This window comes from Taudactylus pleione, unplaced genomic scaffold, assembly GCF_031769625.1.
Source record: "Taudactylus pleione unplaced genomic scaffold, aTauple2 ptg000314l, whole genome shotgun sequence".
Taxonomy (NCBI): domain Eukaryota; kingdom Metazoa; phylum Chordata; class Amphibia; order Anura; family Myobatrachidae; genus Taudactylus; species Taudactylus pleione.
In genome coordinates, this window is record NW_028284715.1 from 11,802,213 (window position 1) to 11,818,755 (window position 16,543).

At 45.6% G+C, this 16,543-nt stretch overlaps 1 protein-coding gene across 6 annotated transcripts in view; it reads right to left on the reverse strand.

Moving 5' to 3' along the window:
• VPS13B (vacuolar protein sorting 13 homolog B) overlaps positions 1 to 16,543 on the reverse strand; it is a 1,086,122-nt gene that overhangs the window by 561,715 nt on the left and 507,864 nt on the right. For all 6 annotated transcript variants that reach the window (XR_015869381.1, XM_088442693.1, XM_088442694.1 and 3 more), the window contains exon 22: positions 2,252 to 2,379. Coding sequence is in view for 5 of the 6 variants with exons in the window: in XM_088442693.1 (XP_088298819.1) it covers positions 2,252 to 2,379 (128 nt within the window). In the remaining variant the exon portion in view is untranslated. The remainder of the gene's footprint in view (positions 1 to 2,251; positions 2,380 to 16,543) is intronic.

Consider the following 16,543-nt stretch of genomic DNA (forward strand, 5'->3'; position numbering starts at 1 on the left):
TTCCTGCTATCCAGATTAGTATTCACCTTTACGGCTACCCAAGCCGCTCCACGTAGTCACCCAACTACCAGCGTCTCCACACGGCCACCTAGCCGCTCCACGTAGCGTCCCAGCTACCAACGTCTCCACACGGCCACCCAGCCGCTCCGCGTAGCGTCCCAGCTACCAACGTCTCCACACGGCCACCCAGCCGCTCCACATAGCATCCCAGCTACCGTCTCCACACGGCCACCCAGCCGCTCCACGTAGCATTCCAGCTACCAACGTCTCCACACGGCTATCCAGCCGCTCCACGTAGCCACTCAGCTACCAACGTCTACCCACGGCTATCCAGCCGCTCCACGTAGCCACTCAGCTACCAACGTCTACCCACGGCTAGCCAGCCGCTCCACGTAGCCACTCAGCTACCAACGTCTACCCACAGCTATCCAGCCGCTCCACGTAGCCACTCAGCTACCAACGTCTACCCACGGCTAGCCAGCCGCTCCACGTAGCCACTCAGCTACCAACGTCTACCCACGGCTATCCAGCCGCTCCACGTAGCCACTCAGCTACCAACGTCTACCCACGGCTATCCAGCCGCTCCACATAGCTTCCCAGCTCCTAACGTCCACTCAAGGCTATCCAGTCTTTCCAAGTGGCTTCCAAGCTACTTCTACATTACTCAAACTCCCCATCAGTTCACTGCTCCCTCTCATGCGGAGGAACTTTATTAAGCCAAGTCTCCTCCAGCGAGCGTCTGCGCCAAGTAGTACAGGTCCAGGGCCCAGTCCGGGAACACATACAAAATGTCACAATCGTGGGATTTAGAGGCTATCATACACTGTAATATTTAGTGATACTTGATATGGCATTAATACAAGGTGCTACAAGGAAATATCCACATTAAGTGCGCCCTGCGTGGGGTAACTCCAAAGCTCCGGGCACTTAACCTGGGTGCTATGGTTTAATGGGGTAGATGTCTGAAGCTCTAGAAAGTGATAAAGTGCAGAGTGATAAACGACCAGCCAATCCGCTCCCAACTGTCATGTTACAGGCTGTGATTGAAAAATGACATTTGGGAGCGGATTGGTTGGTTGTTTATCACTCTCCACTTCCGCTTCCCAGAGCTTCATACATCTGCTGCAATGTGTGTTAGCCGCAAGCTTAACAAGCTTGGAAATTGTGCAGTAACTGAATAGCTCCGGGCGTTAAAGCCAATGCGTTAGCTGCATGGTATGTACGACGACTAATTGAATCTGTCCCTGTAACATTTATTATGGGAGTGTACAAGAGCATAACACATTATGGACCATGTTATCATGTGTTACTGCTCCCTTGCTTGAACCCATGTTACCCATATATGGGCTGCCGCTGAAGAAGCTCATTATTTACGGTTAAGGGCAAAATTGTTTGCGCCCCCCTTTGCGCCCGACAGAGATATTCAATTGTTGCTCCTGTCGGGCGCGATCAGCTGCCAGCGCCGGAATTTCAGCTTCCCCACTAGGGGGTGGTCAGCTGAACTGCACGAAAAGTAACCCGTTTGGGCGTCTAAAGGGCACTTTTCGTGATCGCACCCAACGCTTTGGTCGGGTATAGCTGTTTTACGCTGCTAAACCCGACCTCTATGCACTTACTATCTTTCCCACTGATTATTGCAACAGTCTCCTTAATGATCTTCCCCTAACCAGACTATTACACCTACAATCTATTTGAAAACAGCAAGTACAGATGTGTCCACATACACCTAGGGTATGTGCAAGGCAAGCAAGCCTCCCGCAAGCAGCCGACCTCTGATGCCCCCCCACCCACGGGGGAGCCTGTGACGCAATTCATGCTGAATCGCGTAATTTTGGCCCCGTCCCCTGCTTCACAATGCCGGGATTATCGTGGCCACGCGATCGCGTCATTTTCACCTCGCCCCCCACAACAGTCGACCACGCCCCCCGATTTTGCCGATCTGGCTGCCCCCTCCCAGAAGGGGCAGTCAGAATGTCGGCATCTCTGTGTAACATTGGTTCTATGGATTTAGAGATTCACTATACATTCCACTTAGGGGCATAACTAAGGTATTTGAAGGACCCGTAGCAAAAGTTTTTAAGAGTAACTTTGACAAGGAAGATGAGCCCCCCTCAGCTCTGGGCCCCGTAGCAGCTGCACCCCTTGCACCTATGGTAGTTACGCCCATGATTCCACTCCCGGATAGTACATTTCAGAGCAGCAAATTACTAACGTGTTAAAAAATCTTTGTAATGTATAGTCTGTAATTTACCTGAAGAGTGAGGCGCTTAACTGCATTCCACACCACTCCGATAAACTCCTTCATCCTCTCCTCCGGGTTCTTGGAGCCCTCCCTAGAGGTCTGCAGCACCTTCGGGGGAACTGATAGAGGGCGTGATTCTGTAAGGCAACGGAGAACCACATACAATTATACTGTGTAGATTTAAGCAGATACCTACAAGCTTTAAAGTGAACAGCGACATCTTATCCAAAAGGAGTACATGTACCAACATATTTATTTTCTTGCATTTATAATCATGGCAGTTACAATTACTGTGCAGCTAGCCTCAGAAAAATCTGGGGAAAATAATTCCAACACAAAAATTTTTTTTAAGCTGCAACTTATATATAAAGGGGTATTTGGGCTTGGAATGAAAACCAACATCTTTTTGATCTGATGTCATCTTATGAAAACTTTGGGACCCTGGCCTGATTCAGAGTTGGGAATAGAGGGCCTGATTCAGAGCCGAACGCTCTGACCAGAGCGCTCGTTCTGAATCAGGGCCCTCCTCCATGAAAATGGAGCGGCCTCCTGGCCGCTCGCATAGCTGTGGGTGACCACCCACAGCATATGCGAGCATCCATGATGATGGTCGCGCTGATCTTGACCATCGCAACCATCGGGCTTGCGACGGAGACCCTGCAGTAGGGTCTCGCTGCCGCAAGCCCAGGAGTGATTTTGGCTCTATCAGAGCCAAAATCACTCCCACTGACATCATTACTGATGTCAGTGGGGCCGGCTTGAGACGGTAGGCGTTCCCATGGGAACGCCTCCGTCTGGCAGGCACGCCCACCAAAGGGGGCGTGCTATCAATCAACATCAACAGCACGCCCCCTTTGGTGCGAGACCCGGAGCGACGGAGAGCTCGTCGCTCGCCGGGTCTCGCGCATGCGCAGTGGGGAAACATCGGCCCGCTTGCGAGCGTCCTGCGCTCGCGAACGGGTCTGTATGACCCCCAGAGAGAGAGATAGCACTTAACTGTGTACCTGAACAAACCATGTTGCAATGCAAGGGCTGTAAATACATAAATTTTTTTGCATGTAGGGTAAATACTGGCTGCTTTTACATGTAGCCCACAAATACTGCAGCATGGTTTCACCAAGATGATCAGTTGAGAGAGATATCTCTCTCTATTCCCAACTGTGAATCAGGCCCTCTGTCAGCTGTTGGGAGAATGCCCCTTGGGGCACCTGATAGATGCCGGTGGTCCTCACCATGCTAGAGAGAGAATACAGTTGCAGTTTTCAGCGCCACGACTGTTCATGGGACTCAACCTGCTCAGACAGGAGGTGTATGTTCAATGTGTCACCTGTCCAATTATGTGCCACATACATTTACCATACCTACAAGTTGAAATGAAGCATCCAGTGCAGTCCTCAGATACGCACAGCTGTATTCATCACAGGACAGAAAATGTAAAGCTTCTAAAACAGACAAGTGGAGGAGTTACCTCATAGCAACACCTCCACCTCCATTTTTAGAAGCTTTAGTAAATCTACCCCCTAGTCTCTAGCGCTACACAGCGGCAGGCCCTTTGCATCTCCACAATTTGTATGGCCTAAAGTTTTTATTGAGAAATTCAGGAAAAAATATGAAATGAAGTAAGATGTGTTCACCGGTCATCTTTAGGGTCAGTTATGTGGTGGTTGCGCTTTTGTTTGTCCACATATTTTTCAATTGGCAGCTACAGTACCAGCTCAGGTTTTGCCTATGACATTAACCATACAAGTGCCCCACAGCACCCAGTTTAGGAAACCCTGCTCTACAAAATGCCAGTGAGAATCATTCACAATCAAAACATGCCTGTGACTAAGGGATGGATTCACTACAGAACGCAATTCTGCTTAAACGCACTCCGCAGTTGCTAATATCAGCATTGCTATTTAAATGTTTGCATTCACATTGTGATGGCAGGCAGACATAAGGACGTCCACTTCCCCTTACCAACATCCATATACTAGGGAAATATAGTGATACCATCGGTAACATCGGACCCATACACACAAGCCCTGACCTTACTCAGATATTGCTAACAGTCACACACGCTATTAGTATTTGGCTGCTTATGGCCATGCTGTGGATAATTTATGCACGCCCCTGCAACGACGTTGCAACGCACTGGCACGCCTGCGTTCGCCCAATCACACCACCATCACCACTCACAAACGGCACTTCCTGTCAGTCACTCTGCTCTGGGTCTGCGTCATACATGCCTACCCTCCCGGTTTTCGCGGGAGGCTCCCGATTTTTCGGGTAACCCCCCGCACCCCTGGAAGGGTAGGCATTTCTCCCGCTTTCTGCCCACTTCCTAGTGAAGGACAGAATGAGAATACCCACGGCGATCGCGGGTCTCCGTGAAGGGGGCGGGGCTTAAGCCGTGATTCTGCATGAATCACAGCATTTGGTCATGCCCCCTATGTAAATTGTACCCAATCGCGGCAATTTTACAGCGATGGGGTGGGGCTTAATGACGCGAATCGTCAAGCCCCGCCCCCCTGCTGCTTCTCTTACCCGGGCTTCTCCTGGGAAGAGAGTATCAAAGGTAGGCAACTATGGTCTGCGTAGCCTCTGCAATCGCATTTCCGAACACAATAGCTAGTTTGCGCAGGCGCACTGTGATGCATTACGTAACAATCGACCGATTGCATGCAATTTAGCAACTGCGTTCCCAGCTGAATCAGGCCCTAAGAACACAATAACTGCATATCACCTGGATCCCCTGTCGTTATCATAAGGTCACCCATAAACAAACAAATAATAGGTTTAACTAACAAATAAAAATGTAAACCCTAACGGAACTCTAGGAAGATTCTGCCTTCAGCGTCTTTAGGCACGTGTAATTTATACACAGACCACCTGGCGTTTCAGGGTGGTCTCGTTTATTAAAATAAGTGTGTACACAGGTTTTTCCCATAAATGTCTATTACAGTTTCTATACAGTTCTACAGTATAATAAAATACATACAGTACGTGACTACTGTTCTGATCATAGCTCTTATTTATAATTCCCAGTAGTTAAGGACACTTAGCCCTATACTGCTTCCCGGCTACTTTGCACAGTGATTATGTAAAGACCATTAAATACGACACATTAACCGTGCCCAACGAGGTAGAGAGCTAATTATTAGTTCCTTCTCCAAACAAAGTTGGGTTCTGTGCCGAGCGGTATTCTCCAGGAATGTTTGGTTAAGCAAATGAAATCAAGTTACACATGATCAAAGGCCGAGCATACTCAAACTATCTTAACACATAAGAGCAATTACCGTCCCACCTATAGGAGTGCTTACCCACAGCTAATACCTTAGGGAATATCGTTTGATCCATTTTTATTTATAAAAAAGCGACTAGGTATTGCCGAGAGCCTGGTAGGCAGGATACATTCCTCGGCCGCTTCACAGGCCTTTCTCATGGGCTAATGACAATATGGTATCTCAACTCCTTCCCTCTCGCTCTCTTTGCTAATGAACAGTAATCCAGCAAAGTCACAAGTAATTTAACAGATGGGTCAGAAAAACACTACATGGTTCAGTGACTGCATTTATCTGCGAACGCAGAACATACACGTTGAAATCTCTTACAAAAAAAAAAAAAATTTAATTCAAGTTTATCCATTGCCCACGCATAATGGAGGAAGCCATTTTGGGAAACTAAACAAGTATTCAGGAGAATGAAAGCAACGGATCTATCAGGAACTGGTGACATGACGGATACATGAGGCACTTAATATCGGTTCAGTCCACAAAATAATTGTTTTAGCCGCAGATAGGTGACGAGGACTATTTGCGCTGCACTACTACCTACAGAAGTGGGAGGATGGTGTGCAGGACGATCAATCAGAAGCCGCAATCTGCTCTATGTTGACTTCTGATCGGTCCTCCCTAGGAAACCCCACACATGTTGTTAAAAAAAAAAAAAGTCACTGCAAATTGTGTACCGTCTTTTATTGCTCAGCCGATGAGAAGTGCCACAGAGGAGCGTGTAGGAGGAGTCCTTATAAGCACTGCTACACGCAACTGATCGGCCATTATCTCTGCTGGCCGTCGCCGTTCACACACATATCGCATTGGCTGTGCAGCGCAGCCGATGGACAGATATGTCTGCAGACCATACTTACCTACATTGCTGGGCAGCTTTCCGGGAGCAGCAGGAGGGGACCTGCTGCTCTCCTCTTCGCGGGGCGGGGACAGACGATAGACGGCATTAGGCCCCGCCCCCTTTACAGAAAACCCCCGTGATTTGCGGGTCCGTGAGGAAGGGGCGGGGCTAAATGACGCGATTTGCCTAATTTAGCCCCGCCCCTTCCCGACGGACCCGATAATTTCAGGTAAAATCTCCCCATCCTGCCCACTTCACTAGGAAGTGGGCGGGATGCGGGGGATATGCCTACTCTTCCGGGATCGCGGGGGGTTACCCGAAAAATCGGGAGCCTCCTGCGATTCCCGGGAGAATAGGCATGTATGCTGTAGACACATCTGTCCATCAACAAGTGTGTATGGGCGATCAACTGATCGCCGGTAAACACACAGCGGCAACCCAGTGGAGGGGTGCGGTCCCGCCCCACCTCCCGGCCAGTGGGACCCGCGGCTGCCGGATAGATGACGGTCGTTCAAGTGTGTATGAACGACCATCATCTTCAGAAATACCTGCAGATCACTCGATGTGCCGATATATCTGTTAGGTGTGTACCCACCTTAAGTGGAGAGCTAAACAAGCATTAGCACATGGGCGACACATTCTATGCCTGGCACTGCACAGTCCCACAAGGGACTGGTCAGCTGCTGCAGATTGGACCTATTTCACCTACTGAATTAGCTAGGACAGGATATGCAAAGGACACTCAAATAGTTTAGATACTCTACTCTACTAAAAAAAACTATGTGAAGGGGAATTCAATTAGTCTAAAGTGGCCGGGAACGATTCAATTGTTTGTGACGCAGGGTGCGAGTGCCCATCAGTTCGCATAGGGTCCGGGGAAAGTTCCCCAAGTTTAAATCATTATAAGGTCAGGATTTGAAAACATTTTATTATTGCGAAGGCCCCACCCGGATACTTCTTGATGCCACCCGGCTGGAAACATTTTCTGGGAAGAACACTGCTGTCTGTTATTACCCAGGGGCCTATTCATCAACACTAAAATAAAAATTTTTTAGTATTCGTGAAGCCACTGAGCACAGGAGATATCACCTTGCTAGGCTCCCCTGCGTTCATTTCCACACACCCCATACAGTAGTACATTAGTATGGGGATATGGAAATTATGGTATTCATCAAATTCCGAAAATTATGTATTTTCGGAATTTGATGGAGTTACTATTCGCCACTGTGAGGTGGCAAATAGCAGGACAGACTTCAATGCTTCCAGCAGTGCAGGTCCCCCGGAATCTTCCTCTGGCGCTCTAATGCATCCTCTGGCTCCGTCTGCAATGCTGACATTGTATTCTACCAGCAGAACACAATAAAGTTTAGGGAAAAAAAAGATATATATATTTTTTTTTCTAAACTGCACTGTGTGCTGCTGGGAGACCACATGACAGACCAGCAGGACGGAGCCGGAGGCGCTGCAGCGGGCAGGTAAGTGCAGGACTGGGGGAGGTGAGCAGAGGGGGGGCGCACACAAACTTACCGCAGCTGTAAGTAGTGCTGCGCATGAGCTGGGTTTACGATTGTAACAGCGCATGCGCAGCACGGATTCCAGCTGCGGTAAGTTACAGCAGGCAGGGAAAACTATTTCCGAAAAGCTGTCATCGCAAAAATTACAGCTTTTCGGAATAGATACTTATGGGGAGGAGGAATGATGAATTCCTCCGGTAATTAGGTAGAACTCCATGCGAGTTCTAAACCTAATTACCTCCCCCAATTTAGGTATGATGAATAGGCCCCCCAGTCTTGTTTTATTACAGTTTTGTTACCAATTGTAAAGCGCAATAGGACATGCTAGCGCTGTATAAATTATAATAAATTCCTGGCTGTCCTGTGTTGGACCCAGCATCTTGAATCAACACTGTGCAGCAATGAGCTCCTGCAATTATATAAAACACCACGTTTTCCAGCTGAAGGAGTCTGGTGGCCCCAGTGACTGCTCTCCTGCGCGGTCAGTGACTAATGTCAGTAATGGTGGTCACTGACAGCAGGTTTTTGACAGTAAATGGAACAAGCGGTAAAATGACAAATAAGCAGTCGGGAGAATAGAAAGGGCGGCCCGGTAAGCCCATTCCTGACACAGCAGCTTTAAAGTAACCACTAAAATGACACAAAACTTGCAGAACCTCTACTGATTTTAATATAGATATTGCACAGTTTCCATTTCGAACATTTAAGACAGATGTTAGTCTTCCCGACAGGTACAGTGAGCCTGCCAAATGACATCACACACAGAAAAAAGTTAATTGCGTGAAAGTGCTGTTGTTCTATATAATTTCCACTTATAAAACTGCAATAACCATTAGAATCCATACAATTATGGAGGTTTATATAAGTGTTTGCTTCGGAGTGAACTCTGCAGAATGACTTCATTGCTATGTGAGTAATAAAGCTCAGTTAACATCACAGAGTCCCTGATGAATACGCGGAGAGGTGTCGTAGTGTATCACAACACAACACTTGTAGAACCAAGCGCATTCCTGGCTGCTGCCATGGAAATCACATTACAGAACATCTTTGCAGGACATGCACCAGTGTATTTTTTTTTATAACTTGTACTTCAACGGAAAGTCCTTTTGCTACACGGAATTTGTTAAGCAACCAGAATTGATTAAACATGTTATGAGAATTAAAATGTAAATTAGGCAGCACTGTGGTGCAGTGATTAGCATGGCTGCCTCATAACACGGTGGTCATGGGATTGATTCCCACTAGAGTCTTATCTGTGTACAGTGGCCGTGTGGCAGTAAGCAGGCAGAGGAAGTAGTTCTGAGCAGATCATGTGACCTCTTTCAGCAGCATTACCATGTCAGCACCAGGCACCAGTGAGGAGACAGGGGCATCAATTTGAGGCAGAGCCATGATAACTAGGGGGCGGAAATGTGCGGAATATTTTATAGTTCAAATTCTGCGTTTTGTTCATTAAGCACTGGTTTCATTAACCCCTTGCCTGGCACTAACGCTTTAGATGTGTCCACAGCCAGGAGTGCGTTACCTGACCAGATCGCATCTCATGTGTTGGTGCTGCTTCTCCGGATCCCCCTTGTGTAATGGAGGAAATTTGTTCTGCACAGGTGCAGAACGTATTTCCTTTGCCTGCTCAGGCCACCTGGGAGTGATTTTGGGGTCTGTGACTGCCAACGTCACTTCCTAAATCGCTCCCCAGACTCCTGAGCGAACGGCACTGTGGGGTGCATAAGCCTATACTAAAAGTGTGAGGACGGGCACAAAGTTCAACTCCAAGCACAAATACGTGTGCAGAGATCAGCTGCAGCTGAGGAGACTGATGATCATTTCCCCCTGCCCTGTACTCCGCTGTTCTCTGCAATAAGGCAGAGGGGTGGGGCTATGCCGTGTGGGAGAAGGGTAATTGTGTGTGTGTGGTAGGTTCATCTTTAGCACTGTGGGGGGGGGGGGGGGTAGGGGGTGAAATATGCCCCACTGAAACTTTTTTTTTAGTCCGAGTGGGTGGGAATATTTAAAAAATAAAATGAATGTGACACATGGGAAGAGGGGGGGGGGAGGTGTCACAGGAAGTAAGGGGCGAGGGCTCTGCCACGAGAATATGTCACCACTAGGGGGGGTGGTGACTATGCTGAGGATTAATTTCCACTGGGGGGGTTAGGACATAATTTTATAATGGTGCCTATGGACACAGGGGGGCTGCAAAACACCCCCAGGTATGATGTTTTTAAATAAAATATTTAGATATATTTTTAAAAGTGCATTTCAAACTTTATTACATTATTAGAAAAAAAAAAAACCTCAATTTCTGAGCGCTTTTTGGTAAAACAAAATTCATCAGTTAAGTGGTTAAAAAAAAAAATAGAACATCTGGTTTCCTCCCACAGCTGAAAAACATACTAGTAGGTTAATTGGCTTCTGACAAAAAATTGATCCCCAGTGTGTATGAGCGTGTCCATGTGGTAGGGAATATAGGGGGAGATGAAATAAAAGGTGGTAAGTGCCAAATGCGCTATAACCAGCACTCTGTATATACAGTATGAAATCACTTTTCTCTACGTTATCTGCAAACATCTGATGATCTAATCTGCGGTTATTACAAAAACGTTAAGCGCACACTTTTGTGGCTGGTAATTTTTGCCCATATTGGCAGGATTACCTGCTGGTATATGTACTAATCTGCGGCCGCCATACGGCTTCTGTGGGGGTCTCAGGTTGTGCACGAGATCTCGCAATGTTAGCGAGATAGTGCCCATGTGCAGTCTGATGCGCTGTGGGTCTTGCACGGATCGATAGAGGGGGTAATTTTCTCTCCCCCATTCCGGTGGCCCGAGATGTTAATACATCTTGGCATTATTGCTTCCTGCCTCACCTTGATCAGAGGTGAAGCAGGAAGAGCGATAACTGCACGATAAGTGCTGCTATAAAACACCTTCCCCATAGATTGTAAAGCACCATTGGGTCTGGGACTGATGTGAATTACTACATATACTCTGTAAATACAGCCACTGCTAGTGTAAGCACTATTTTCCATATCTGGTAGTACTACCCTAAAGCACCCGTATATTGATACGGAACTGCAGATCTCCTAAGTGCAATGACCGATACTCCCATCACTAAGGACCCATGGTCTTTCTTCCTGTCCACCAAATAGATGGTACTGATAAACAGAGCCGTAACTAGACTTTTTGGTGCCCTGTGCGAGAGAGGGCATTGGCGCCCCCTCTTCCCGCATTTTTAAAATAGGGATATAAGATAGTGCACCTGAAAATGGACCATGGCCTAATGGAGAAGGGCCAGGGAAGAGATAGGGGAGGCCAGAAGATGCTGGGGATAAACGTAGAAGAGGAAGCTATAAGTGAGCATTATAATAAACAGGAAAATTGACAAGGCAAGAACAGCGCTACCTGCCCTGCGGTGCCCTGTGCCATGGCACGGGGCACAGGACCACCCTAGTTACGGCCTTGCTGATAAACAGTTCACATTATTAATGCAGCCGGTGGTTTAATAGGATACCATAGGAAAACCATTATACTGGAAAATATTGCAGCCTATCTTAATAATAAGTCTCTCAGATTTTCCCAAAATGGGTGCATGAGGTATAATTTTAGTAAACCCTCAGTAGATACATTCCCCAGAATATCCAGTAGATTCCCACATTTCAGACAGCTGTCCAGGTACTCCTAAGAGAAGATGCAAGCATCCCAAATCTGCTCACTCCCCCAGTAAAGTGGATGGGCAAGAGGCTTGATGACGTGAGTTGTGGTGAATTGCTTTTTCATGACCATGACCCTGCAAATCATAGGGTTGAGCAGTGACTGGCGGGGTCACGGTGATGGCATATACCACACCACGCTATGCTCCTCCTGGAAAAATGTTTAAGTATAAATAAACCCCCCTTCCAAAACTTTTCAACCAAGGAAACTCAGATCTTCTGTTCTAAGGGGTCTATGTACTAAGCCTTGGAGACAGATAAAGTACCAACCAGTCAGCTCCTGTCACTTTACAAGCTTGTTTTTGAATAATGATAGTTAGGTGTAGATCGGTTGCTACTTTATCTCTCTCCAAGGATTAGTACACAGACCCCTAAGTATTTCGATATAATATTTCCCATTAGTATACTTGTAACTTAAAGTCCTTATCTCTCAGTAGGACAATACTTTACTATTACAAATCCCTCCACAATACCAGTGGCTCCAACACTAGGTTCCTATCTGCCCAACTGAATCTCTTGTCTCCTGCCCCCCCACCCCTGAAGATAGTTTCAACCTATTGTACTTACTATACATTTTCTGTGCTATAGTCTTAATGAACTACCCGTGAATTGACATTGACATTGTCGAAGCTGGATTATTGGCGGAGACAAGATCAGTTTGAAATTGAATCGCAGCGACACCATCTTGCGACTGGCCCGCAAGACGCCATCTTGGAAATGAGATCGCAAGACGCCATTTTGCGAATGGCCGCCTAAGCGCCATTTTAGATAAACTCACACTTTAGTACATGTGGCATTATTACTATTAGCATCATGCGATTGCATCTGTGACCATCGCCATAAGTTACGGCGATTCACCAAAAGCCCATTTCATGACTTTACGTAGTTTGGGTGCTCTGGATAAAGTGTATATTATAATTCCCCTAAAGTATATATTGCATTAGCTAAACAGAGCAAATGGCCACGTGACAACTAGCCTGTGTAGACAAGCTTCCTGGATATAACGTCTGCTCTCACTCCAGGTGGCCCTGCTCGAATACACACCTTACATTAGCAGGCTTCCTGCAATAAAATACCTTCAAAGCCAAGAGTGTTATCTTAGGTTTTGGGTCTTGTAGCTGTGCTAATTTGCATTTACACAAGAGCCTGGGAGAACAAAGGACTTTACTTTTGAGCCTGGGAAGGGTGGGGGCTGCTGAGAGAGGGGGGACGTGTGGAACTATAAGGCTCAGCATTCCACACTGCTAGGTGTTCACTTAGTTTAAGTGAGATTTAAGTGCACCATTTCTCATACACACATTAATACGCACAATTGCGCTGGTAACTAATCGCATATTAGCGAATGCATAAGATCCTATATGAAAACGCTGTTCATTAGCTTTATGCGCACGCATCTGCTCCAAGTTAACCATCGTCTTTATATCAAACCCCACATACTCATACATTACATATCCACATACAAGGTTCCATAAGCTTTAAGGGATAAGTTCGTTCATTTAGTATAAATGCTGTGAAATAAAGATTATTTGGTAACTAAGGTTTTATACATGCTAAGTAAGCCGTGTTTGGTTTTCTACTGATGCGTACTCTTTCAACAGAATTCCGGCATTATCGGTGTGGAGATCGCATCATGCATTCTCAACTTATGGACCGCAGAGGCTTCAAGCAACAAAATGTATATTATATGAACAACTGTTAGGATGTTGCATGGGGCGGGAAACCAGAGACCCTCAGTTGTTGGCTGGGTTGTGTCTATATGAATCAGCCTGTTAAATGCTCTGTAACAGATGCATCCCCCTTGAGGACCAATGGCATCAGCAACAAACTTCTCTATTGTGTTGTCTATTTCTGGGGGGTATAAATATGTGTGATCCAACACAGGGTCTTAGTCTTCTTGCTGAATGCTGACTGACGAGGGGTTTCTTGCTGATGCCTAACATCTGGACCAGAGAGCGCTGCGTATGCATACTGTACTTGGGTCTGTATAATTCCTTTGAGCCGAATTGTGTATGGATCAATAGCGTGTAACTGACTGTACTTTTACTTGAATAATACTTTGTGCTTTGGAACCACAGATTCTAGGTCTGAAGTCTTTATTTACTGTATGACTGCGTACGCAAAATAGTGTCATCCTCAGAGGTTTATAGATAGGATATTAGAAGGTATAGGCAGGGGTATATAGAGGTTCAAATATAGATTCCTTAACATATATAGTTGCTGTAATACAAATAATAAAAATGAAAGTGTTTATGACTAAGTGGTTCCCAAACCTTTTTGGGAACACGGCTCCCTTGAGTGTCAGCATAGTTTTCATGGCACCCCTAAGCCAAAATTTGTTATTGAGAAATACAGAAAAAAATGTAGCAAAAGTGAAGTAAATTGTGCTGTCCTGTCATCCTTAGGCTCAGTCATGTACTTGTGGACAGGTTTGTGCTTCTGTTTGTCCACATATTTACATTACATTGACCATAAAGAATTTTTTGGTGCTGGACCACCAACCTGAGGCACCCCTGCAAGTATCCCGAGGCACCCCAGGGTGCCGTGGTGCACAGTTTAGTAACCACTGGTTTATGTAGTTATTGAAGCCTATTTCCAGCTCCCGCTAGGTTGACTGCACCATGAGTGTGAATGCTGAATGCAATTTCAGATAAACTAAGTGGAGTGAAAAACCACATCATCCTGTCCCCAGCACCGCCCCTTCATAAACCCATGATTTGCAGCATTATGCTGCGTTAAGCCATTGCTCCGGCCAGTTTTCCCGAAATATATGGGATAATGCATGTTAGCCGCGTATTTATCGCGTTAGGAAATGAGCTTATGATTGAATAGCTCTGGGCGTAAAAGTCCAAGGCTACTAGCGCTTTTCTTTGCTTGGTAATTTCTGCGGCTAATTGAATCCGGCCCAATGCGGAGACATTCTAGAGTTCTACTTTCCAACAAATGAAACCTGATTACAACACATGTCCGCTATTTATTCCATCCAAAACAGAATGACTATATATTATTTTCTAATATAAAAATAAAAACCAGAAAAACACTATTCTAAGATGGGTCTATTTCAGCTGGAAAAAAAATGATGTAACGTTATTCAGCACACAGATTGCCCTATCGCAGCAGCGGCAGCCCACCAGGTCGCCATGGAAACGCATACACAAACAGTGGCTGATGTATTCCTAGAAAAAAAAAGCCTCAGGTTTTTTATTATTATTACAATTTATACCAACAGCTAGTCCTGTAGGTATAGTGTTATGCAGGTGTGCTGCTCTTGCTTCTGTTTTTATTAATATCAGCACAGCAATAAATTACGTGTTACAGCTGGAAATTACAGAAAACGGCTACAGCAGATCTCATCATTAAACATGAGTAATCTTTCCCTATAAATGAAAATAGAGTGAAATATAAAATGTGGGCAGATGGGAGAGATTTCTTTTTTTTTTCGGGTGATTTAAGCTCTATGCTTTCTGGAATTGTGTAATAAACTTTGGTTGTCATCTAAGTTTATCCACATCATCCTGTTAGATCATTCACTCAGGTTTTATTACTATATAGATCATGTTAATAGTAGCGTTATGATATATATTACATCACTCCTAAGTTTTAGGTATAGCATGTCCTATTTCCATTATTTAAACTACACTCTATCAAGCAGCCACACTTTGCGTTCATTTTGGAGGACTGAATGGACATAAGTTTACAAAGCAGAGTTTTATCAGCGATAGAGAAGTAAACAATGCGTACTACATTTTAAACACATGGGTATATTTTGACAGAGTCTGCAAGTTGGAGGTTAAGGGCACGGATCCAATTAGGTGCGAACTGCAAGTAGCGAGTTTGTTTCTTTAAACTCGCTAACTTCACCGCAAAGCGGACACCCGAGAATTCTCCAATCCAATTTAAAATGCCTATTCGCACTACTCGCAGCAGAGGGGTGTGAACTGACTGCCAAATGAGATTTGCGAGAAATGCATGAAATTGTGGGTAGACCATCCTGGACCCCCCAAAATAGATAATTTCGTTAGCAGGACCGTATAGACGGCTGTTTGTGGCCATTAGGAAGGTAATGTAGGTTTTGAAATGATGTCAAATTGCTGATTTGTGTTTTTTGGGGTTTTTTTTAACTGCAAGAAAATGACAGAAAAAAAAAACCTAACTTTTTCGTTTAATCCCAAACAAATTACATGAAAAATGCAAAAACAAAAACTAGGAAAAAGGGTGATTTTAGGGTACTTTGAGGGCACCTTGAAAAAAATAAATAAATAATAAAAAATTATGTTTCAACTAAAAAATGATTGTAATTACAATTGGGGTGCTAAACTAAAAAGTTTATTTTGGGATAATTTGAGGATTTTTTTTTTTAGCCCCCAAAACTTTAATTATTGGACTAAATAAGCTAATTAGAAACTTCCAATTGCCTAATTGGTCATTAGGGGGAGGGGGGGTGTCCAAGGGGTTCAACACAGTGTCCCCACATTTTAACCTTAAAATAAAGATTTTCCTTTCCATCTCTCACCCTCAGGGAGGTGCGAGTGGAAAGTTGCAAATTAAGTATGGGCAGCACAGACGGTGTAATGGTAAGCGTTACTGCTTCACAGCACTGAGGTCATGGGTTTGATACCCACCACGGCCCTAACTATGTGGAGTTTGTGTATTCTACCTGTGCTTGCGTGGGTTTCCTTCGGGTACTCCGGTTTCCTCCCACACTCCAAAAATATACTGCTAGCTTAATTGGGTCCTAACAAAATTACCCCTAGTGTGTATGTGTGTAAGCATGTAATAGGGAATATAGGGCCTGATTCAGAGCTGAAAGCTCTGGCCAGAGCGCTCGCTCTGAATCAGGGCCCTCCAACCTTTTTTTGGAGCGTCCTCAGGGACGCTCGCATAGCTGTGGGTTAGCTGATGGTCGCGATGGTCTTGACCATCGGGCTTGCGACGGAGACCCTGCGGTAGGGTCTCGCTGCCGCAAGT